The sequence below is a fragment of the Amblyomma mixtum genome, chromosome 6, assembly GCF_055824585.1.
Source record: "Amblyomma mixtum isolate Tamu chromosome 6, ASM5582458v1, whole genome shotgun sequence".
NCBI lineage: Eukaryota > Metazoa > Arthropoda > Arachnida > Ixodida > Ixodidae > Amblyomma > Amblyomma mixtum.
The window spans coordinates 102,000,033-102,024,689 of record NC_143017.1 but is presented as its reverse complement, the minus strand read 5'-3'; the positions used below and the strand labels follow the sequence as shown (position 1 = coordinate 102,024,689).

At 49.1% G+C, this 24,657-nt stretch overlaps 1 protein-coding gene across 11 annotated transcripts in view; it reads right to left on the bottom strand.

Moving 5' to 3' along the window:
- LOC149339872 (uncharacterized) overlaps positions 1-24,657 on the bottom strand; it is a 115,351-nt gene that overhangs the window by 3,623 nt on the left and 87,071 nt on the right. For 4 of the 11 annotated variants that reach the window (XM_089548539.1, XM_089548543.1, XM_089548540.1 and 1 more), the window contains exons 2-6: positions 6,851-7,054; positions 4,530-4,811; positions 3,219-3,362; positions 1,187-2,773; positions 611-736 (exon numbers count right to left, since the gene is read on the bottom strand). In XM_089548539.1, coding sequence (XP_089404665.1) covers positions 611-736; positions 1,187-2,773; positions 3,219-3,362; positions 4,530-4,811; positions 6,851-7,054 — 2,343 coding nt within the window. Of the gene's footprint in view, positions 1-610; positions 737-1,186; positions 2,794-3,218; positions 3,363-4,529; positions 4,812-6,850; positions 7,055-10,129; positions 10,319-10,359; positions 10,520-24,657 lie in introns of those variants that run through there. The other 7 variants (XM_089548548.1, XM_089548546.1, XM_089548549.1 and 4 more) reach the window with 4 other exon arrangements.

Here is a 24,657-nt window from a genome sequence, read left to right as displayed (position 1 = left end):
ATCCTGCACGGTTAGCAATGTGGAAGAAGCTGTTTTCGAAAAATTTGCATATTTACACCATTCCTTCTCGAAGGAGTATCTTAAAACTGAACAGTATCCTCAAGTGATTTTTCATTGCGCGAAATCCGCGCGCACCACTCTTGTGGGACACCATTAAAAGACGACACTAAAGTGCGATGACTACTTTGTCTCATAGTAAGAGACTTGACAAATCAACAGGTGTGCTGATACCTACTGTCGAACGAGCGATTGTAGAGGTAAATTACAGATGCTAAAAGGGTCGGAACGATAGCAAAAGCGTTAATAGAAAAGAAAAAAATACAAGTCTACCGTAGGGTGTTCTCGGATATATTGATTTTGACAGTGAAATCTTACATTATATGAAAAAATTGCGTTCATAAACGATTTCCAGCTCAAAGATGCTTTTGTCCAGAATTGTTGGGTGTGTACATCTTTGAGACCACGACCTAGCTTCATAGCAGAAAAGCTTTGACCAAGATTAAGGTCACGAACCTTGAACCATAAACTAGAAATGCTTGTTTCGGTTTGTCTTGCTCATTTAATTTACAGCAGTGGTCACACTGAGTCTACCAGCAGAACAAATGCTTACCCGCAAGAGGAGGCCCAACCATGCAAGCTGCTCCTCTGCACAGGCTGAGTAATCCAAACGAGTTAGTCAGATTGTCGAGACCGAAGAGCTCCACGAGGATGATTGATGTCAGCAAAATATAAGCAGCTGAAAAAGAAAAAAAGAAAGAGCATTTTCCTTTCATGGTCAGGACTTAGTGATCACTGACATGTTATGTGAAGTAGGAGTAACCCTTTTCATTAGCCCGATGACATGTCTTACTGTGATGCCCATGCCGTTTTAAATTATTGCTCGCTGCTATACCAAAAGCGATTTTGTAGCGTTTTTTGACAAGACTTGGCGTAAGCTCTATTTTCTAACCAGCACACCCAGGACATATCCTCATGTCTTGTTTTTTGTAAATAATGTAAACATTATTAAAACTATGTAAATTAAATGTGAACTAGAAGCGTGGTAAAGGCTGGCATGCTCAGGCGAATAACAAACAGCCTCAAATTCGTTCAGTGCAGTATGTGTGGAAAATGCAGCCCACGGATGCCAGGAGACTATCCCAAACCGTGATGATGTCAGTGTGATGCGTGCTATGATGCTACTTACCAACAATTAATCCAAAGATCATGCACGTTGCCACGGCAGTCGGGTAGGAGTAGCAGAAGGGCATAACGAACACAGTGGCGCCGCTCAAGCAGAGTGAGAGGTTGTTGAGTAACAGACAGTTGATCTGCGGCATGTCGGAGAGCCAGCCAAAGATCAGACGTCCGATCATGTTCGTGATGCCAATGAGCGACAGGAGGAAGGCCGCCTTGTCCTTGTCGATGCCGTTGAGCACGGCGGAGTCGGCGATGTACATGAACGGTATGCAGAAGCCCATCATGCCAACGATGTTGGAGACACAGACAAGCACGAAGGCCGGGTTTTTGAGCAACTCCATATCTAACATGTCGGCAAGGGTGTCGGTCATGGAGGCCGGCAGTCGCAGGCAAGGCGGGCAGAATGGGCTCGCCCCGGGCTTGCCGTCCGGAAGATCCACGCCGCTGGCCGCGGGAACCGTGTCTGCCGCCGGGATGGTCAGAACACTGGCAACGTAAGAACGGACATCGCCCTGCGACAGGCGGTACTCGGGAAGGTTGACCACGCTCCCGCTGTAGAAGATGTCCTTGCGGTACATCGGGCGAGCAATGTCCTTCTTCTTGGCTTTTTGAATCTGGCGCGGCCCGCCAGCCACGGTCTCCTGCGACACGCGTTTCCACACTTCACCAGAGGTCGCGAGTCGGCCGTGCGGCCGATTCGCCGTGTACACGTAGCCGCTCGAAGACATGCGTGGAGACGAGCTGTTCCTCCTCATTTCGGTTCCCATGGTGATGTTGGAGAGGCACAGCTTGGTGGCGCTCCTGGAAGACATTATGCCCTTGCGTTTGACGATCTCCTGAATGGCCGACATGGCCGCCGGCGCCGCCGCTGTGGGGCCACCGTTCGCGACGTGGCCGTTGGGTGCTGGCTGGCTGTCCAGTTCGGAGGGTATCATCTGCGTTGTCTCCGTAGCGGTCTTTTCGTCGTCGGCCTGCGTCACTGCCTCCTTTGCTGGTTCGGCAGGAGCTGTCTGCTGCTGCTGCTGAGGCGACTTTTTCTTGGCGTCGTTCTCCTTTGCAGAGTCCCCGGAATCATCGTTCTGGTCTTCCTTGGAGCCCATGCGGGACGGCCGGGCCTCCTGGATCGGGGACAGCGTGATGACCGGAGTGTCCATGGGCGACTTTCCCCACTGGTCGAGGTACAAGGTCGAGTGGACGCCCGGCTCGGTGTTGAGTAACAGCTTCTGCCTCTTCTCGATGGTGCCGTCTGCGTGCTGCACCAAGAAGAACTGGCTGTTGCAGAGCGAGTCCTGCCGCTGTCGCTCTTTCTCCTCCCAGATCCGCTGCAGGAGCGGCTTCGTCTGCGGGTTGTCCGAGGCGAGGAGGGGCCGCATGAGGGCGCCAAACACGGCGCAGTTGAGCGACAGGCCGGCCAGGATCATGAGCGCCCCTTTCCAGCTGAAGATGGTGAGCAGGTACTGGCAGAAAGGGGCAAACACGAACGCGCCCATGCCGGAGCCGCAGACGGCGATCCCTGTAGCCAGTGCACGCTTCTTGGAGAAGTATTGGTTCACGCTTACGATGGCTGGAAGGTAGATGAGACCGAAGCCGAGACCTGCAACAGAACATCCAGACCTGCACAACACAGCATTTTGCACGCATTATATGCAGCGGCAGTCACTCTTAGCTCATTACTTAGCATCAAATCGTACTGACACGCATTTTTCCTTGCACGTACATCAAGCGAATGTGATTGTTTAGAGTCACTGTGCTGTCAAAAATGTTAACGACATCGCGATTCTCGAGGGTCTAAGTAGAGCTCCTTATGGGTATTGAGGGTACACCATCAATTAGCGGCCATGAGCCAGGCGGACATATGCCTTGTTGGTCGTATTCATAACCATCTGAACTGAACGCCTTGTCCTGTTCACATGCGTAACTCAAGAATTCTTTTTCTGCCCAGACGCTTAAAAAAATTCGGATAGTATTCGCCCTTTCTTCAAGCATAAAGTTGAAACATAACTAATTCGGTGAATCGTAGTTTGACATGTTTCTCTTACCGGCCATGACTCCAAATGTGACCATTAGGCTTCCGACGTCTTGCACGATGGTACTGAGCAAGAATGCGATGCATGCCACCACGCTGCCGCCCATGCACACCGCCCGGCAGCCATATCGGTTTGTCAAGGCGCTCACCAAGGGGCCTAAAATGAGAAGCAAATTATAAACACGGGTATCGCGGCAACTCTAGGCGCGCTTGTGACGAAGCAGACTTATGAAAAAGTACGGCTGCAAAGCATGATTTCTCTCATTTCACAGTTAAATGAAGCACAGCTTCCCTGTCAGCCGAGCGCTTGATTACTTAACTTTGCCAATGGAAAGACAATGCATGACCTTGCGCAGAAAAAAAAAAGAAACATAGCGTCAACTAATTCAGCCTAGGTGGCGTAACTGCAGAAATGTCCACTGTATTCATTTTTCACCCGCCATTTCCAATTCCTAAGGTTTTTAAAAGCTTAAAACCACTTGACAGCATATTTGCCAAACACTACAATCTGCATCGTTCACTTACGTCCGGTCAACAACTCTGACCATCAGTCGTGAAAAAGCTAAACACGGTTTTTTTTTCTTTACGATTACGCAGTAACAACAGTACGCGCACAAGCGGATTTATAATTTCATGTTCTATAGCATGTCTAAGAGAGTTAGTTATATGTAATGCAGTCTAGCTCATTGGCGTCCACAGACAATTCGATTGTGAGGCAGTAATATGGCAAGGTAATTAATTATGGCTGGTTTTCAGCGGTTACTAGTAGGGATTCCTTGAACACCGCTGGGCGCATTGTACGACAACGAACACCTCGGTTGCACAGTCAGTTTCAAGTGTGTTTGCAAAATGATGTAAGCAGATCTCCAGAACATAGCTGCTTATTCCTCAAACGAACAGCGTTTGTCAAAAGTTTAGAGCCCCGTGAGGTTTGCTTCTAGGCCACTTCGTGTGGCTCGTTACGCATACGCAGCGTTCCAAATCTTTTGAAAGAACTGCTGTCCTCATCCCATCGAAAGTTAGGACTAAGAGCGCTACTACACGCTTTACATGCAAGCCTAATGGGCTCTAAACTCTCGAGAAAGGCTTTACCTAGGATGCCGACACCTATTGCTGGGCGCAGTGGCTATTACGCTCGCAAGCCTGATGAGTTCTTGACGAAGGAGGGCTAAGGAGCGAGGTACGCTCCAAGTCCCAAAATTATCAAAATACTCCACTCCTTGTACATGAGTGCGTTTGTATCCGCTGTGCACCCTGGCCAATCCCCCGCCGTGGGTATGTGCCATTAAGCCTGAGGACGTCGTCGTCATCATCATTTACGCACCGGCGCTCAGGTAGCATCCCGACAGCAGCGACCCAACCCAGGCGACGGTTCCCTTGGGCGCTTTGAAGTGGTCCACAAACTCGGGGAAGAATATTCCGAAGGTGTAGGCGATGCCGTCGACCACCATGTTGCAGAGGAAGGAGGCGGCCACGATCATCCAGCCCCAGCCGCCGTCCGGGGGTTCCGGGATGGCGGCGTAGAACTCCTCGGGGTCCAGGGCTCCGTCGTCCACTTCCTCGTCCGCGGCTGCCGCAGAGGCCGCCATCATGGACACCACCGTCGCTGGAAAGAAAGAGTGAACCGCCGCGCGAATGTCGGATTCTCGAACAACTCATGTTCCATGGCTTTGCCAGCTGACGCCTTTGTTCTATCCCGGTAAGGCTGTCCTTGTCTTTTATGGGTGTGAGGAGCTGTGTCAGCGGAAAGGTGCTCGACCAGCCTCATAAGTTACAACAAGGACCAGAAAAAAATTACTCTTAGTGATCACTTCAGTACGACAGCTGAGCTTAGATATCTTTTTATCGAGCATGAAGTTTACTTATTTTTGCCATGACAATCTCTATAGCAATAAAATTGATAAAAAATGCTGCTGAAGCAGGCTGTACATTGATTTCTTTCTGACTTGTACCACAACAGTTCCGAACGGAGCAGCTCAAGAACACTCCGAGTGCAAGTGTCACTGCATGAAGTTCAGCGACTTGTAAGAAGGCGAGGGAAAGGAAAAGCAGGAAAGTCAACCACGCGCAAATTTTATTGGTTACTGCGCGTTGGAACAAGAGAAAAAGATATATTGGGGAAGGAGGCCAGAGAAAGAAAGTAGGACCTCTCGCGAGACGTTACACATTTCACTGTGGCCCACTGCACTGAGGGTCGGACAAAAAAAAAGCTCGCTTGTGCCAACGTATTCGCTTCGTATAGTTGCTTAAGACCTGGAGGGGGAAATGACTCTATCCACTGCAGAAATGCCAGGAAATGCAAACATCGTGTTTTGTTTGCTTAGTAATCGGCTGAAATAGTGGATTCATTTCCAGACATTTAACGCAATAAACGGGATGTACGGAAGTGAAGAGACAATGGGTAACCATGATAGCCTAACTTAACGCTCTGACGAACCTCATTTCTCCTATACCGGCTCAACCCATCCGTCCCTAAGTGGAAAACCAACCGCCCAGCCTGACGCTCTATCGTGGATTCAGTCGTATGAATGTACGTTTGTAGACTGGTGTAGCTGCCCACGGCCATCTTTATTTTTACAACCACTACATCTGTATTGAGAGATGGGAAATAAACTGATTTGATTTGAATGCGACTTTCTCGAAGCAAACCTCCTTGAGTGGATTTGCTGATTTTCGCACGCGCCTAATATCAAACATTTCCTTGCGATATATTTAAAGTTGTAAAAACGCACTATTGCACTAATTTATTCTGCGCAGAGTGGGGTGACTGGAGGCGCAGCTATGCTTTAGAAGTATAACCCTCGTGGCAGGCCAAACAGCAGAGAAACCAGATACGAAGTTCACATTTTTCGATATTGCTGCAATTGTTGAAGCGTTCTGTAATACCGCTGTCAAGCGCGCAAGTTAAGTACACTTACAGGGAGTGCGCTTCGGCATCCCGAGTGACCCCTTAGGCTACGCAGTGCTAAACGGGAAAGCAAAGTGCCTTCGTAGTAAAAAAAAGATAGCAACAGAAAACGAGCTAAATTTTTGAAGAGGTCGATGGAAAAAGAAAAAAAAAACTCTTAAAACTTGATCGTTTGACATGACAGCGCGCATAAAACGAGCTGTTTAACAATGAAAAAAACAAACAAGAAAAGCCAAGGCCAGCCAAGACTATCGAGAATTTTGACAACTAACAAGATGGCCGCGTGATGAGTAGTTGAATGTGAGCATAGTGAACTATAAATCTGATTGCCTTCCTTTGCTGCGTTGCTTCGCTTATAGCCACGACGAAGCAATATTTTTTTTCTCAAAAACAGTGTTTTAGCAGATAAAATAAACTTGTGACTGCTTTTCTATGCACTATCCCTGTTTTGTCTTGGAAGTCGCTGCTGGTGGGTCCCTTAATTACAGTGTGTTCTGTGAACGCACCCCGGCCTGAGTGCACACTTCGGCCAGCGCACTTATGTTAAGCCTTTCAGCTCTGCTAGAGTGCACTTTTAGCAAGTGGCACTCTTCGTAAGTACACTCTATTTAGTACGCTTGACAGTACACCGTGCCGCCTCTTTCCCTTGCAGTTCTGAGAAACTGTTCCAGGTTTTAGGTTGGAAGGAGACAGCTGCTGCGCTCACCGCTTGGACCGCACCAGAGGAGGTGGAATACCTGATGGTGGGGCTCCAGGCGGCATTGCCGGGCCGTTGTCCGTGGGCGAAGGCAGGCCGCTGGGCGGGCCGTGCGGTGCCGCCGCCGCTGCTGCCACCGTGGAAATGGTGGCCGCCGATCCGAGGCCAGCAACGCTGCCGGCCAGGGAGGGGCTCGACTGGAGCTGGCATAGGGTCTTCGAGTCCAGCTCCTTGGACATAGACTCTGCGCACACGGAGGGAAAGGACAGAAGAGCACGTCAGTGACTTCTTCACTTATGGCCAGAAAAAAGACATCACGCATTGCGGATCAGTCGAAATCGAAGGGTAGTTTCAGGTGTTAAGACTGGTAGTACGACGGCGGTTACAAGTGTTGCAGAGCAAACTGACACCTCTGGATCAGTTTCGAAGCCCTTAACAGACACTAAAATTGCAGTGCGCAGGCGGTATGTGGCAATCGACCAGTGATATGGGATGCAGTGCCTCCCGCCTTTCTACATTCCCTCGAAGTGCTCAGCGCCGTGGCCGCCATGTTGCTACCCCCAGAGAAAGCTGCACACATGGAGGGGGGGGGGGGGGGGGGGACGCGCATATTGGCCAATGTAAAAGAAGGAAGGTTGATAAGCAGAGTGCAGCGAGCAAGGCCACTGCAGCCTCTTGTCCAGCGGATGTCCGATGTTCGCAAAACGTGCGCAAAGTGCTGTGCAAGAGGCAAATACGATAATCGGTAAACGACAGAAGAGAAAAGCGCTATCGCCCTCGTAGTGCATGTTGAGTGTCTCGTAACGCGGCGAGTTTCTCTCCTCATCCCGCCGGGACGGCGCAGAAGAACAACGCACCGGCCGAAGAACGCTATCGCCAGGAGGCTCATCAGGCACAAGTGGCTCGAGGAGTGCGCCTTGCTGCTACGCTTTCGAGGAGCGGCAGCCCCCTCAGGTGACTCGAAAGAACATCGCTCCACACCGGGAGCGCGGGAACACGCTAGATAAGGATGTTATTCGGGAGCGTGCAATCTCGGGTGACCGCCTTATGCGAGACTTTTTTCTTTTGCATATCTCCAGTGAGTCGGGCACGCGCAGTGGTCGGCGGCGCTCCGCCCTGGTCTCCCCGCACGAATCATTACTTGCGTATTCCGGGGTAAAAAATCATCACTTGCCCAGATAGGCTCAAAAGTTCAGGAATTACATTCAAAATAATGGTGGGCGCCACACGTGCCCGAAATGAAATCTGTAATCGCACCGGCCATCCACTACAAGTTTCTTGCCAACGCGGACGCACCGTCACTTTTTCTGCATCATTTTTTCTTCGCACTGCAAAAGACTGGAATGGCCTTCCCTACAATATTGATCCCATCACCTGCCCAACAAGTTTTGTTAACAGTTTAAATATGCACTTCATAAATATCATGTAGGCAATCATATTCAACCAACATTTGTACTCCCACCCCTTATGCAATACCCCCAAAGTGGGGTCTTTAAGGTAATAAAGTGAGGTGAAGTGGACATCATGGTGTGAGGGACAGAGCGTGAACATGCATTTCAAGAGAAGGGTGTGCTTTATGGAAAGTCAAGGGCATGTTTAACCGTACGCAAAGGTCCGTTTTGAGGTCATGCGTCGTAGCGCGAGCGCTAGAAATGGTTAAACCAGCTATTAACGCGGAGAAAAGGTGTTTCATTGCGAAGCGATATAAACGCGCAGAAAGTTCGAGATGAGGAGCCTGTAGCCACGCTCCTGGATCGCGGTGAAACCTACTTTTCTGCTTGTTAAGAGCCGGTTTAACCATTTCTCGTCTTCACGCTAAGTATGAGCCAAGTCGTGTGTCCATCATTCAAACGAGTTCACATTAAGGCGTGCTTCTCGGTTACACATTGATAATATCAACTTAGGTTTCTTTAGTATTATCTCCTGTCAAATATGAGACCGTATCCCAGCCGTAATGCACAAATATTTCTGCACCTATCTCCATGCTTAACTCAGAGCGGGAGGTGACAGCCCATCGCATGCGGAACAGCACAGTGTTCTCGCCAATCGGGGAAGCGCTATGCAAGGTTTCCCTCAGAAATGCTTCAGTATAGCGAGGAACAGATTGCCTGTCCGAGTTGTTTCCGACGGCAATAAGGGTTTATAATGAGCGTGTACTCCAAACCCAAACAATTCCAAGCGCGGTGCAGAAAAACGCCTGAAGTAATTCCTGCTAAACCGCGTGCACTCCAGGCTCAGCGTCCTGGTCGCAGTGAGAAACACCCAATCGCTCAGGCTCCCAGTTTTCCCTCTCACCAACGCTAGGGTGTCGTCCTAGAGAAGCGCACCAACGAAAACGTGTGCAACTGTCCTTCACAGTTGCTAACCGAAAGGCAGCCAACCGTCATCAAAGTGCATCTCCCCGTGACCTACAATTAGTAAGCTGGGCTAGTTGGTTTGACAATGCTTTGGGTGATGAAAACAAGGACAAATTCAGATAGCACAGGATAAGCGCTGTTGTCTGGCTTTTTCCTTGTGTTTTTCTGCGCCCAAAGTTGCAAATCGCCTCGCCTCAAGCCTGCTGCACTCAGACTATCACCACAAATTTACCAAATATCATCTGTCCATGTGTCTTTCTTCCTTCCAAGTTTTTATCGCCTTGGAAACAAGTTTCCTTCCCCGGTGAGCCACCGGTTATCCGTTGTCCACATTGCCCGTAGCGGTTTAGAGCAGTTTAAATAGCGTTTGTCGAGCTCGCGCCGTGCCTGCATTGACAAGAACAGGATTCGATAGCCGGAGCCTAGAACCAGCTCCACAACACGGTGCTAGTGCCTCGAGCTCCGGCTACTTCACACTGCTGCAGCATAGAGCTACTAACGCGATAAAGTAATCAAGGCAGAACACCATCGTGACGGCAAGTGTCCATCGTCAGCGAGCCAGCCCGACCAAGCAGCCAAGAAGCACCCACCGGGAAATTCATGTACAGCGCTCCGAACTTCCTTGATACTTCTCCAAGACTGCTTATCCGGGAACTTCAAGAATTCACGTAAACAATGTCGGAGTGATGCGGCAACAATTGCACAAAGGCGGCAGCGTCTACAGAAATTCTAGCGCAGGTAGCAGTGCTCTGCGCTACACTCCACAAAGCCTCACCACAGTCAATGTCGCCCTTCTCCAGAAGTACCACAAGCTCGTTCAATTCCTGCAATACCGTTTTTTAAATCAATACGGCGACAACACCGACTGATGCAAACCATCCAACATGTGGCAAAGTCCCTACCATCGCACACAATGATGGCCATCCTAACAAAGCTCACGCACTATGCACATGCCCTCTCACCCCAGACAGAATTTCCCCCAAAGGGAATCCAAGCAAGATTTCCAGGACGCCAACATTTTGGGAGCTGGGAGACGAAGGTGGCTGCGGGGATGGACTCGTTAACTCCTCCGCGTCGAGCGTTCCACAACTTCCGTTAACAGCAGAGCTGCTTCTCGCTGTCACTCATGACCACAACAATCCGCGGCCGTTATCAGCAGGTTTAACAAGGTGACAAAGGCAAAATAGTTCACCGAGCCTCTTCCTGGGTTCCGCCGCGTACTTCATGTCGACACGGGTGAGCGGATCGGCAGCGGCAGCAGCACGCACCGCCCACGGTCGCCGCGACGAGGGAGCGCCGCTCCGATGGCCTGCCGGCTGAAAGGAGCGCCGCGAGGGATGCCCGCACCTTATATGCGACACATTCCTCGGCGATAAGATATAGCCTTTCCTAATACTCGCGGGCAGGCCCTGCTCGAGTCTCTGGATCCCGCTGCCGCCGCGGTGGAGTGGGGGCTGCAGCACTTGTATCCACGCGCTCTCTCGCGACGATCAGCTTGCGAGAAACTTCGCAAACATCGCCGCCAGGGCTGCGAGCAGTGCTTGCGAAGCGATTGCGTCAGCTCTAAAACGACAGTAACAAACTTTGTGCTATAATGCAAGCAGACTTCGATAATTTTCCTCTGGAACTCGCTGACTTAGACTTCTTGCATTCTATTCGCCGAGGCACGTGCAAATTTTCCTGCTTTTGCACAGGGCCTCCGATTTTGCTCAGAACATGACATTTCGAACAGATTCTTGTACTGAATTTTTTTTAGCACGTTCGCAATTAATTACCGTCAGAAAAGTCAGGTTTGAGCCAAAACATGCGGTTTTATACATTCATTGTAGGGCGACCCCGTGCTTTTAGTTCTCTAACGTCGCAGGCAATTTTCTGTCATTTTTTTTTATTGCACGAATCAAATTTTTCATCACTCGTTTAACGAATAGCCCTTGTGAAGCAGCTGGCAAGAATCGTTTCCTGCATCTCCCACACCCATCCAAATAAACAGATTTCATTTAATCACACACTTCCCGTATTCATTCATTTTGGAAGAATCAAAATGCGCAGTGAAATACAGTCAAAAGAAAACAAAAGACAAGAGGCTATCTGTTTTTTGCGTCCTTTTCTAACTGCATATTATTCGCCTCATTACAAATCACAAACTGCCTTAAAAATCAACATATTTAAACACTCCTTCAGTTTTCCTGACCCCTTGCATCTGTTGAATACGGTCACCGTATTTGATACGGGCCTGGGATGTTCACATCCTGTTATTGCTCTTTCTTTCTTTCTTTTCTTTCTTTCTTTCTTCCTTTCTTCCTTTCTTTCTTTCTTTCTTTCTTTCTTTCTTTCTTTCTTTCTTTCTTTCTTTCCTTCTATCTTTCCTTCTTTCTTCCTCTTCCTTTCTTCCCTTCTTTCTTTCTTTCTTTCTTTCTTTCTTTCCTTCTATCTTTCCTTCTTTCTTCCTCTTCCTTTCTTTCCTTTTTCCTTTCTTTCTTTCTTCCTCTCTTTCTCGCTCTCTCCCTGTCCCCACTTGTAACGCTGGTTATCACTTGAATTGCGACAGTTGCGCCAACCCTAAACGTTGTTTGTATCTGCCGTGTTTAGCAGATACTTCTGAGCAGCGGCACCATTCTGAGCTACAAGTCAAAGTTCCTAGCAGCACAAAATCGGCCGCACCGCTAGCGCACCTCTTCAAGCTTCGAAACCCTATATCTAGTCGATGGTTTGCTTCGCGTTTATCTTATCTCGTGCTTAGTTGCGCGTTTCGCTGGGTACAGAGGCGGTATCTACGCAAATGTTCTTTTTCGCTGGATCATCCCGTTGCTGCAGAGCATCGCACAGCTAGGCTTCTCCGTTCAGGCGTATGATGTCCACGCGATCGTTCCTCGAAGCAGGAACGCCGAGGCAGCCCTACAGCTCATTGCTTTATCGCGTCAAACGTTTCTAATTGTGTTCTAGTACTAGGCGCAAACACACGAGATCAAGCTCTCTGAATGCGGACAGCGACGTCCTGCTTAAAGAGCCCTTGACTCTAGCTGCAGAGCGGAGATAAAAGCCCATTACCTTCGTTTCCAAGCTTCCATAAGGGCTCTCATCTCTTCGACTATGATAACGCTTCGATGTCTTTTTTTTTCTTTATTTCTTTTGCTTACCGAAGCAGTCGAGAACGAACCGGAGTTTACTGGTTCTATTCTGACACTGCGTGGACTTAATCGCGCGCCACATTATTCCATAATGGAGATGCGTTCCAACTGTTATTTTCTAGCAACGACCTCATTGCTCGCGCCATGGAAGTTGATACATGTGTCCGCTATCTTCACAATTTCGCAAGGGTAACTCTGCTCTCGCTCGCTTTTCAAGTAAGAGAGGAAATATACTCGACACCCCAAAACTGGAACGATGTGGAAACAACTGTCCCGCTATCGACTCCAGAGCACGTGTGCGGTCGAAGTAAATGACCTTCAAACATCGCCAGAGCACGGTCGGAATAAATGACCGAACATTGTCTCCGGGGCTTTTGGCGACAATAGACGACCACGTTTGGGCAAACTCCGGTATGTTTCGCATAGGAGAGCAGGTCGTATAGCAAGGTGTTCTGTAAGGCCTTTGGCCTGCCCTCCTTGGTTTGCATATTCACTGTAAACCAAAGTGGAAGCAAAAAAATAAAAATAAAAAGCGTGTTCATTCACCGCTGGCACAAAAATATCGGTGACTCAGCCTGTAAGATGCAGTGTCAAATGATTTTCATTTGAGATGACTCGTGGTTTCCTGCAGATGAGAGTAGACCTATTATTCTCTCGTTCACACAGCTTGCACTGTTGACGGCGCGTTGCTTAAAACTTATATTTGGAAAGAAATGGTTGGCATGCGAGTTTCTGAATGGCCGATACAGCAGCAGTACGGGCTAACCACCTCTTCTCCAGTCTTATTCTACTATCTGTGTCAGAAATTGATTTTTCCACTACTGCGGATACCATCACAAAACTGGACACATAATGACATGCCTCATCATATTGTACTTCATTATTCTGAACAAAACATCATGTCAGAAATAGCTCCCCCATAAAAAGTTTAGAAAATGTTTGTAATGTCCTATATGAGCAGAACTGTGACATCACCAAACTCTACAAAAAATTGCGAGGGCACTTTGGCAACTAAAATGGTGAGAGGCGGAAGCCGAGGACACTATGCCGTGACGACTTCCGGTGGATGTGACGTCACACCGTTCCCGTGGTTAGAAATAGCTTCAGGGACCCTCAAGGTAGCCTCGAAGGGGCAGAAATGTACTTTATCTTGAGGGCTTCAGTCCAACTATAACTTCCTCCTCGTGTGAGGCCTAATCACACAAGCCACGCTGCTGCTTTGATAAGGCTTTGCACAGGCCAGTACGTACGTTGGGCTGTGCAATCGAACGCTATGACCAACAGGCCATTACGGCAGGGTGAAACGGAGAGTGTGGCGATACTGAGCACATCATAGGATAAGCCTAATGCATTGCTCCAGGGGAGACTTGGAAAGACAGCGGGGGACAAAAAATGCTGCGCACCATACAACGCTGCAAACACGCGTTCCAGCACGACCTCAATTTTTTTACTTTCATGGGCTTCGCCGCTTGATTCGCGGAATGCCCGATTTCCTCGCCGAACAAACCGTTGCGGGTGTTATTGGGGTCACGAGCCTATGGCGCTCATAGAAATGTCGGTCGATGCAACACCGTGACGTCATATGTGTATACATACTTGGGGACACATATGGTTTGGTTTATGGTTTATGGCGGTTTAAACAAAGCGACTCGGGCTATGAGGGACGCCGTAGAGGAGAGCCCAGGAAATTTCGGGCCGCGCCTCTTCCCTTTATTCTCCTTGCATGCCTTTGTGTTTAGCGCAACTCAGCGCAGCGAATGGTTCTTCCAGTGATTTGACACATTTGTCAGGCAATTCAAGTAAAACCCCGTGATGACACCTTAATACAAAATCCTCGCGTGTGACTGGAAGAAAGCCCCTCTCGCTTCTGCCACTAGCGAGTGAATAGAGCGCTCCGGGCTGCTCCAAATGCACTGTTTTAAGGCGAAAGCCTTTAATGGCTCATACTGTCGTCTGTTAGCGGAGGATATCACATCTTTGGCAGCGTTTAACTCGTGTTAACTCGAGAACTAAAAAGGATAGGAGAAAACCAATGGTTGCTTCAGATAGAGGAGGAAAAAAATGAATCTAGAAGCCACGTTTTATGACTGTACAGTGATTAGTTAATTAAATACAGTGAAAAATGTCAAAATCCCATCGAAATATCACGGACGTCGATATAACCACGGGAACGGTGTGACGTCACATCCACCGGAAGTCGTCACGGCATAGTGTCCTCGGCTTTCGCCTCTTTTAGTTGGCAAAATGCCCTCGCCATTTTTTGTACAGTTTGGTGATGTCACAGTTCTGCTCACATAGGAGGTTACAAACATTTTCTAAACTTTTTATGGGGGAATGTTTATCGTCTTGCTTTCTAAAAAATGGGCAAGATTTGGAAGCGTTTTTAAAAACACAAGAGCAGAAGCTCATCCTTACGGAGAAGTTACGCGACGAATTCTGCGCACTGGGAGCCCCCAAAGGAGCTGCGCATTCAGCAGGTCGTGAGCAAAAATCTTAGGCACTTGGTCGACAACCGCGTTAGTCTTGCTTTTCCGCCTTCCCGACAGGCAGCCTCCGATGACGTGTAGTTTGAGCGTACAGATAACCGTGCAAGGGTGGGCGCAAGAAGAACGTACGATGATTACTCCTACCGAGGCACGGCGTCCGGTGTTCGTCGTATACGACAGCGTAATTGCATCGCGCCTGTTTTTGGCATCACGTTTCAGCGGCGTTTCCGTTCCTTGTACGGGTCTTGGCGCCGCACACGTCGCACCGAGCGCACGTGTGCGACTCCCGCGAATAATCGACATGGCAAGTGGTATGTGAAACGTGTTGGCAGTTAGCAAAAGCGCCTAAAAGTTGATCAGATATCGAACCCTGCAGCCACTATAGCAAGCAGTCGATGAGTAATTTACTGAGTAACCTTAAATAATTTTTATGAAGAGGATTTGTGAGCAAAATACAAAAAAAAATGCACGAGGAGACCTCGTAATACTTAGCCTCGAGCATAGTGGTGTTCTGAGCCAGTTGGTAAAGCATGTTTAAGGGAGGCGTAGCGCGAAAAAAGACAGCGACGAGAGAGACACAAGACACAGGACCAGCGCTGGTCCTGTGTCTTGTGTCTCTCTCGTCGCTGTCTTTTTTCGCGCTACGCCTCCCTTAAACTTACTTAGCCTCAGTGCAGACTTCTGTTAAATTATTTTCCTCTGATAATGTTTGAATCTAGTGCGCCTTGGTTAGAAAGGTGTTGCGTATCTTTAGTCGTATCCTGCTCTGTTGCCCTCGTTCTGCACATATTCTTTCCTTTTCCAGCTATAATCTTGATGATAGCTGAAAATGCTTGATGACACGTTCACTTGTTACTCGCCTCCCTGCTTTGTTATCTTACTGTTCTAGATTTTTTTTTTGCGTGGGTTACGAGCAGTTGCTTTGCGAGTTTCGCTATGTTTTTGACTACCACAATACAGTGTTATTTCTGGGCTGTCCTTTCTTTTAATGACATTTCACACGTGTTTCTGTGCCTGAAAGTTTCCTTATCCTCTCAGGTGCGAGATCTCTGAAGGCATATTGAATAATCAGCAAGTAATCTGAGTCGGAACTTCGAACGGTTCGTGTCTCCCCCTTGGAGTGCTATATCGCCGCATACACAGATGCATATCAGCGCTTGTCGTTGGTTTATGGGGTTTAACGTCCCAAAGCGACTTAGGCTATGAGAGACGCCGTAGTGGAGGGCTCCGGAAATTTCGACCACCTGGGGTTCTTTAACGTGCACTGACATCGCACAGTACACGGGCCTCTAGAATTTGTCCTCCAAAGAAATTCAGCCGCCGCGGCCGGGATCGAACCCACGTCTTTCGGGCCAGCAGCCGAGCGCCGTAACCACTCAGCCACCGTGGCGGGCAGCGCTTGTCGTGCTAAACGAAATATCTTCAGCGTACCCCGGCATGTTTCTAGGACAGTTTGGCTCTTGCCGAAACCATACGTCAGCATCGCTATTACCAACGAACTTCAGACTATCAGTATGAGAATAAGCAGCTGCAAAATTATGGAGGCACTTAAGCTGCGCCTGAAGGGCATGGCACGACAGCGTTGACGGTTATCTGCTACTCTCTTGCCTAATTAGTACCTCTTTCTGATTACACACACCCACATGAGAGGCACCACAACGCACACAAGGTTTACCTTCAACGAAGTCGACCAAACGTGCCTCAGTGGCCTACGGGTAGCTTGTGTGACTCGCAACTCAAGAGTCGTGGGCTCGATTCCCAACTAATCAGGTCAATTTTCCTTTGAGCGTAATTAATTTACTTTACAACTTTAACGCAATAATGTCATTGCAGTTATGCTACGACCTCATGGTCTCAATTTAACTACAGTTTTTTATCACTTTCATTCCACAGGACAGCGTGTGACGTCTCAGCCATCTCGACCAGTCCTGAATCAGTGTGACACGGCTTCTCCTCCGAATGTCCGCTCGAACTGTGTCGCGTTAAAATGGCAGTAAGTGCACACAAGAAAGATTTTTTTCTTTATTTCTGCAATGAGGTTTAAAATGTCTGTGGGTGTTATGCGTCTGAGACGAAGTCTATATAGAAAAGAAGTAAAAAGCGTTTTTCTCACTCGTATCTACCATTGGTTGAATGCTCATAACGAGCTATTTTTTTTTCCTTGAATACTACCGCTACCTCGACGAGTACGAACTTCTTCAGCCTGGCGAAGTGGCGCTATTTTTGGACCGCCATCGTTACAGTCTATGACAGGGCAACGTAGAAAAAATAACAAAACAAAATGATCCTCAGCAGCCTGGAGTCACTGATGACGTCAGAGCTCGAGGTATGAAAAATTCCAGAAGCCGCCGCCTATCTCTTCCGCCTGTCAAGAGGAAAGACAGCGGATGCAATTTCCTGGCGCCTTTTGCAGCTCTCTGCCGGGCTTCTCGTCATACCGGCGGATGCTAAAGATGGGGCACCTACATAGATTGCCCTCGTGTCGCTCTTGAAGGAAGCTGGCGCGCACACACTGGGCGAAAGGTGATGCATATATCTGTAACGATATTGCAAGTACGGGCATCTTCGTAAGTGCGGCTGTATTGCGATTTTTGCCGCTCACAGCTCTTTCCACGCCATTAATGCTTGTCTAAATCTGAACGATGATTGTTCCCAGATCCCCATGAAGCTTCCCCCGCCACAGTTTTGCTTCGTGATGACATATAAACCCTTCTCTCATTTCGTTTTCTTCCGATATACTGTCGATAAGCGAACGGCTTCGCTGAGAATGCACTCTCTTTCCACCTAGGTTGAGCAGTGTTGGCGATGCCACTACATGCAGCCGATTCGCGCCCACGGCGATCTTTTCTTTCCTTTCTTTTCCCACTCTTCTCCAGAAGCGAAGCCGGGCGGCCTGCTACGCTATTGCGCCGGCAACGCGTCTCGTGTGCGTGCGGCTGCTGCAGATCCTGACGGTCAGCAGACAATGCTGCCAACCTTCCGAGGTGGCTCGGCTCAGAGGTGGTCGGTCGCCGAACACCAGGTCGGAGGACGGAATCCCGGTAGCGACGGCCGCATTTCCACAGAAGCGAAATGCGAAACCGCTGGTTCCTGTGTCACGGCAATGCACGCCCCCAGGTGGCCCAAAGTCGTCCATTGCGGCCCCTACTTTAACTCTGGGTGCGTTTGCTCCTGCTTCGCCCCTTCCCTCGGGTGTCCGCAGACAGCGCCACAATTACTGCGCCTTCCTCCTGAAGCATTTCGTTCCTTCAAGCGGGACAGCAAAGAAAGCACTGCAAAGCTCCCGGCACAGACACCGCTCCGGGCGAGGAGCGCAATGCGGTCGTAATTGCTCGTCTCCGAGCTCGCTCATTAGGGCCAGGCAGGAAAGGCGGGGGAGCACCACACATGCGCGCGGTGCGATTGCGAGGCGTTTGCGCGTCGACGTCCAGGTGAGGGCGTTGCTTTCTGCGAAGGTCTGCGTGAGCTTCGCAGAATGCGTGCGGGTGCACCGCCGTCACGGCGACTATAGGCACGAGACGCATGGGGGTGCAACGGCGCGCCGCCGAGGTGCAACGTCGTGCCTGTTTTCCTTGCAACGGCAATTATTCGTTGTTTCTTTTTTTTTCCTTTTAGGACAGCAGCGTGGGGGAAGGCTGCAACGACAGCCTTTGGCTCCACACAGGGAACACCCGCCATTGAGTTAATGCGATAGCGACAGCTAGTCTTGTCGGTGTTGGTTAACAGTGGAAAGCATTACTGAGCTGGAAACGGAATTGCCTGGGGCAGCTGCGTCGCTGAGGGGCAGAGCTGGCTGTGTGATCTGCAGGAAACGTCTGAACGCAGGCGCTGTCAGCCGGCCGCCTTCTCTACCGACAAGCGCGCGAACTGAGTTCCGAGAGAATTTAAGGCCCATTTTTTGTTTTTTATAAATCGATAGCAGAGCTCGAGAAAGAAAGAGCCGAAGTGAGGACAACGAGCGCCTTTCTTGGCGTCAAACATGTAAAATGTCGGATGAGATGAGAGCCGAAAGATTTTCCGTAATATCGGTCAGTGCATGCCATCGCAGTTTGTCACATTATACACATGGCCCAACGCGTTGTCATCATCATATCTCGCGGCTTAAATACCGCACGATAAACCACAGTATATGGAAAGTTTAACCTACTGCTAGGCAGGCACTAGGAACTCACGTGCCCAGGATAATTCTTTAGGGCTCGATAACTGGAGCGTTCCAGTCCTGTAATCTCGGCGTCTTCGATTGGTCGAAACGCGTGTCGTGCAACTGGGAGCGCAGCCTAAGCCGCCGCGGCGTACGAAAAGTTAAGAGCGCAGCGGGCCAGGCAAAGGGTTGCCGCCGGCCAAAGCGGGGCTCTGCCAAGTGGAGGAAGAGGGCGCCAGGCAGTCTGCCGCTGCACCCACGTCTCCCGACTACGTCGCGCGCTTAGCGGTCGCGCCCCGCGTTCGCAACCGACTCTCCCTACCTCCACCCTGGAGGCATCGGCGTCGCCAGGAATACCGCTCCTGCAGCGGCAGTCGCGAGCCAAGCCAACACCCCGACACGCGTACCAGCGAAACAGGGCTGCTTGTCGCTACATGCTGGAACGTTATCAACTACACTGAACCTGTTCCTAAGTAAACGCGCGAATGGTTCATCATCGTTGCCGTCGTCGTTATAATAATCCCGTTACGTTTGCAGGTTTCCCAATAGTCGAATTTAATCCGGAACTACGGCGTCCCCCGTAGCCCTACGTTAAAACCCAGCATATCGACATATATCCGGCGTCCCACGCCACGTTTTCCTTCCCTCCACTTTGATGCCTTGACGGACAATCGAACATCGTTTCTTCGCATTACGTGCCCCGTCCGTTTCCTCATCTGGGAATGGATCACCGTGTTTGAAGGACGAAGAAGGCAGAACACGCGGGCAGCTAACGCATTCTAACTCGCGCAGCGAGGGAAATACATCTTAATTAAGGTTTATAGTTTATGGGGGTTAAACGTCCCAAAGCGACTCGGGCTATGAGGGACGCCGTAGTGAAGGGCTCCGGAAATTTCGACCACCTGGGGTTCTTTAACGTGCACTGACATCGCACAGTACACGGGCCTCTAGGATTCCGCCTCCATCGGAATTCGACCGCCGCGGCCGGAATCGAACCCGGGTCTTTCGAGTCAGCAGCCGAGCGCCGTAGCCACTGCGCCTTAGTTGCATATATGCTATAAAACCCTCACAAGTACCCTGTGCAGGGTAGCCAACCGGAATCCTTTCTGGTTAACATCCCTGCCTTTCCCTCCCTCTCTCTCTCTCTTCTACGGTATTCTGCTCTGTTACCTCGCTGTGTCACTCTCTGTAGCTCGCCAGCCTCTTATCTCTGGTGTGTGACATAGAAAGACAGAAGGATTCCCCGTCCAGCGTATCCGTCCTTTCTCTGTCGATAAAGTACCTTCCTTTCGGGTGCTGCTGTCTCTGCGCGACATAACTAGACAGGTCGCAACAAAATAACACGCGTTACAAGACGCGTTACCGCTACTAACAGCGCACACACCTTCTCTACCGAGCAACCCAGCGAGACCTGCCAGGCCACGCGTCTCCGTTATTGTGTTCTGTTCGTGACGAAACGTGCAACCCTTAGGCAATCAGTACCCAGCGCCTCCACCCCATCTCGTCCGAAAGGCTTACGCAACCATCTTTCTGCGTTTTTGTTTTTTCTTCCGTCTCGTTTTCTGCATGCTCCGGACAAGCACAGACTAATGTTATCGTCAGCAACACCAGAGACAGCCACATCCGACTCAGTAATACATTGCTGTGCCCGGCAGCCCTAAAGCATTTCGACCCCTCCTTTAGCGGCAACTGCCCGCACTGTAGTGCGGTGTCTTCGGACACCTATCACATGGTGTGGGCCTGCCCCTCCAACCCGGCCATTCCCCCCATCCCCAACCCAACCCGGGTGGACTGGGAGGCGACCCAGCTCGGCTGCCACGACCTACAGGCCCAACAAGTCTCAGTCTGGCGCGCCCGGGCGGCGGCCACCGCCACTGGGGTCCCATACTAGGGACCTCCACCTAGTGTTTGTAAGGATCGGTCCTTTACGGGCTGATCCAAACACCTCCTGTCCCTTCTGAATAAATGTTTTCACCTCCACCCACTCAGTGAACCAGGCTTGGGGACGCACTGGCCATCTCGAGCCTCACGAGGTAACCGAGACACGTAGTACATTTCCTATTTAACGTCGATACGTCATAGCTTGAGTCGTGAAACCCATAAAACCAAAACCACGCCATTGCCCGTTTCATGCAGTTCAGCCACAGTTTTCGTGGATGCAGAACCCGCTAGCCAGCAGAAAGTCCACGCGACGTCAGTTTTCTCCGCGGACGAAGATGTCTACGTACCACACACACACACTGAAGCGGTACGCCTGGACCAAGATATAAACAAACAAATAACGGCTCGCTTCCCTTTATCTTGCCCTGTACTTTTCTGCGAGTGATGTTCCGCTCGTCAGATTTCCTCCTTTTTCAAGGAATCAGAGGAGTAATATTGGGGCCATTTACGGAGTTTCAGGCAACTTTAAGGACCGAAATTGCTTCACTTTTTCAAATTGCCGCAGTTTGAAAACTGCTGCAGAGAAAAAGAGACTTAAATAGGGATTTTTTGTCTAACTGAGGGAATTTGCGTTTACCGCATGGAACATGACTGTTCCATACTTCCCAAACCTATGCACAGCAAGTAGCCGTCAAATCTCAAAAGAGACAGCAAAACGACAGAGCGTACACGGGAAATGAACTTCCGAGCACAACTTATGTATTCAACACTCGAAATCCTGTTTACAAATATCAATCGGCAGTGTACTGTAATCTTATTTTTTTCTAGCTCAAAAATCTGTACCACAGACAAGTCTGGCACTCAGTCTGCGCGATGCCTTGTGTATCGTAATAACAGACTGACTAGCGGGAAGACGCAGCAAAAAGGAAAAAAAATCTGCTATGGTGCGAGAAGGTGGCAGCGATGGTAATGACATTAACGTGTCATCATCATCATCAGCCTGACTACACCCACTGCAGGGCAAAGGCCTCTCCCATGTCTCTCCAATTAACCCTGTCCTTTGCTAGTTGCCGCCACTGTAACCCCGCAAACTTCTTAATCTCATCCGCCCACCTAACTTTCTGCCGTCCCCTGCTGCGTTTGCTTTCTCTTGGAATCCACTCCGTTACCCTTATGGACCAGCGGTTATCTTGCCTTCGCATTACATGCCCTGCCCAAGCCCACTTCTTCCTCTTGATTTCAACTAGGATGTCATTAACCCGCGTTTGTTCCCTCACCCACTCCGCCCTCTTCCGATCTCTTAACGTTACACCTATCATTTTCCTTTCCATAGCTCGCTGCGTTGTTCTTAACTTAAGCTGAACCCTCTTTGTTAGCCTCCACGTTTCTGCCCCATAGGTGAGTACCGGTAGGATACAGCTGTTATATACTTTTCTCTTCATGGATATTGGTAAGCTACCATTCATGACCTGAGAGAACCTGCCATACGCGCTCCACCCCATTCTTTTCTTCTAGTTATTTCCCTCTCATGATACGGATCTGCGGTCACTACCTGCCCTAAGTAGACATATTCTGTTACTACTTCTAGCACCTCGCTACCAATTGCGAACTGCTGCTCCCTTGCAAGGCTATTGAACATTACTTTGGTTTTCTGCATGTTAATTCTTAGCCCCACCGTTCTACTCTGCCTGTCTAGCTGATTGATCATGCTTTGGAGTTCTTGTCCTGAGTGGTTTAGCAAGGCAATGTCATCAGCGAATCGCAAATTACTCAGGTATTCTCCATTAACTCTTATCCCCAACTCTTCCCATTCCAGTCCCCGGAATACCTCCTGTAAGCAGGCAGTGAAGAGCATTGGCGAGATCGTATCTCCCTGCCTGACACCTTTCCGTATTGGAATTTTATTGCTGACTTTATGGAGAACTTTAGTAGCTGTGCAATCGTTTAAATATCTGCCAATATTTTCACATAGCACTCTTCCACACCCTGATTCCGCAATGCCTGCATGACAGCTGAGGTTTCCACTGAGTCGAATGCTTTCTCGTAATCAATGAAGGCTATATATAGGGGTTGGTTATATTCTGCGCATTTCTCTATCACCTGATTGGTAGTGTGAATGTGGTCTATTGTCGAGTATTCTTTACGAAAGCCTGCCTGATCATTTGGTTGACTAAAGTCCAAGGTTGTCCTGATTCTATTAGCGATTACCTTAGTAAATACCTTGTAAGCAACGGACAATAAGCTGATCGGTCTGTAATTCTTCAAGTCCTTGACGTCTCCTTTCTTATGAATTAAGATAATGTTAGCGTTCTTCCAAGCTTCTGGTACTCTCGAGGTCACAAGGCATTGCGTATACAGGGTGGCTAGTTTTTGTAGCACAATCTCTCCTCCGTCCTTCAGCAAATCTGTTGTTACCTGATCCCCACCAGCTGCTTTCCCTCTTTGCATTGCTCCTAAGGCTTTCTTTACTTCCTCCTTCGTTACTGGCGGGATGTCCCATTGCTGTGCTCGACTGCCTCCCTCAGTAACTTGATGATTACATTCGCTACTGTATAGATTTGTGTAGAACTCTTCGGCTAATTCAACTATCTTATCCATATTGTTGATGACATTGCCCTGTTTGTCTTTTAGCGCATACATCTGGTTTTTACCTATGCCCAGTTTTCTCCTCACTGATTTTAGGCTACCTCCATTCCTTAGAGCATGCTCGATTTTCTCCATGTTAAACTTTCTTATGTCGGCTACCTTGTGCTTATTTATTAACTTAGATAGCTCTGCTAGTTCTATCCTGTCTGTGGAGTTAGACGTCCTCATGCTTTGACGTTTCTTAATCAGATCTTTAGTCTCCTGAGATAGCTTGTTGGTATCCTGTCGAACCATCCTACCACCTACTTCTGCGGCGGGCGCACTCTGTAACGATAGCTGTAAGATTATCATTCATTGTTTCAACACTACGGTCGTCTTCTTCAGTTAAAGAGGAAAATCTGTTTTGCAGCGACATTCTGAATTCCTCTACCTTCCCTCTTAATGCTAACTCGTTAATAGCCTTTCGATTCACCAGTTTCCTCCATTCCCTCTTCAAATCTAAGCTAATACGAGACCTTACCATTCTGTGGTCGCTACAACGGACCTTACCGAGGACATCCACATCCTCTACGATGCCAGGGTGTGCACACAGTATGAAGTCTATTTCATTTTTAGTCTCACCATTGGGGCTCTTCCACGTCCACTTCCTGTTTGCTCGTTTGCGGAAGAAGGTATTCATAATCCGTAAATTATTTCTATCTGCGAACTCTACTAATAACTCTACCCTACTGTTCCTAGAACCTATGCCATAGTCACCTACCGCCTTGTCTCCAGCCTGCTTTTTACCTACCTTTGCATTAAAGTCGCCCATCAGTACAGTGTACTGTGATTTTACTTTGGTCATTGCCGATTCCACATCCTCATAGAAGCTTTCAACTATCTGGTCATCATGGCTTGATGTAGGCGCGTAGGCCTGCACCACCTTCAGCTTGTACCTCTTATTAAGCCTAATTACGATAGCTGCCACTCTCTCGTTAATACTGTAAAACTCCTCGATGTTGCCAGCTATATCCTGATTTATGAGGGGGGATTAACCTTACATTAATGATACCAGCATTTCCTCCACCTTTGTCTCATAGTCTCAAAGAGATTGAGGCCATAACATAACCCAGAAAGCGAGTGCCATTCGAAAACTTGAACAGCACCCTTGCTGCTGCTCGCCAGTCACTTTGTGGACCTTCAGTGAATGGCATGAGGAACTCAAAACACTGATTGCCCAGAATTCCTGGACAGTGTTATTGTGTCACATTTATTTAGCGTAGAAGTGA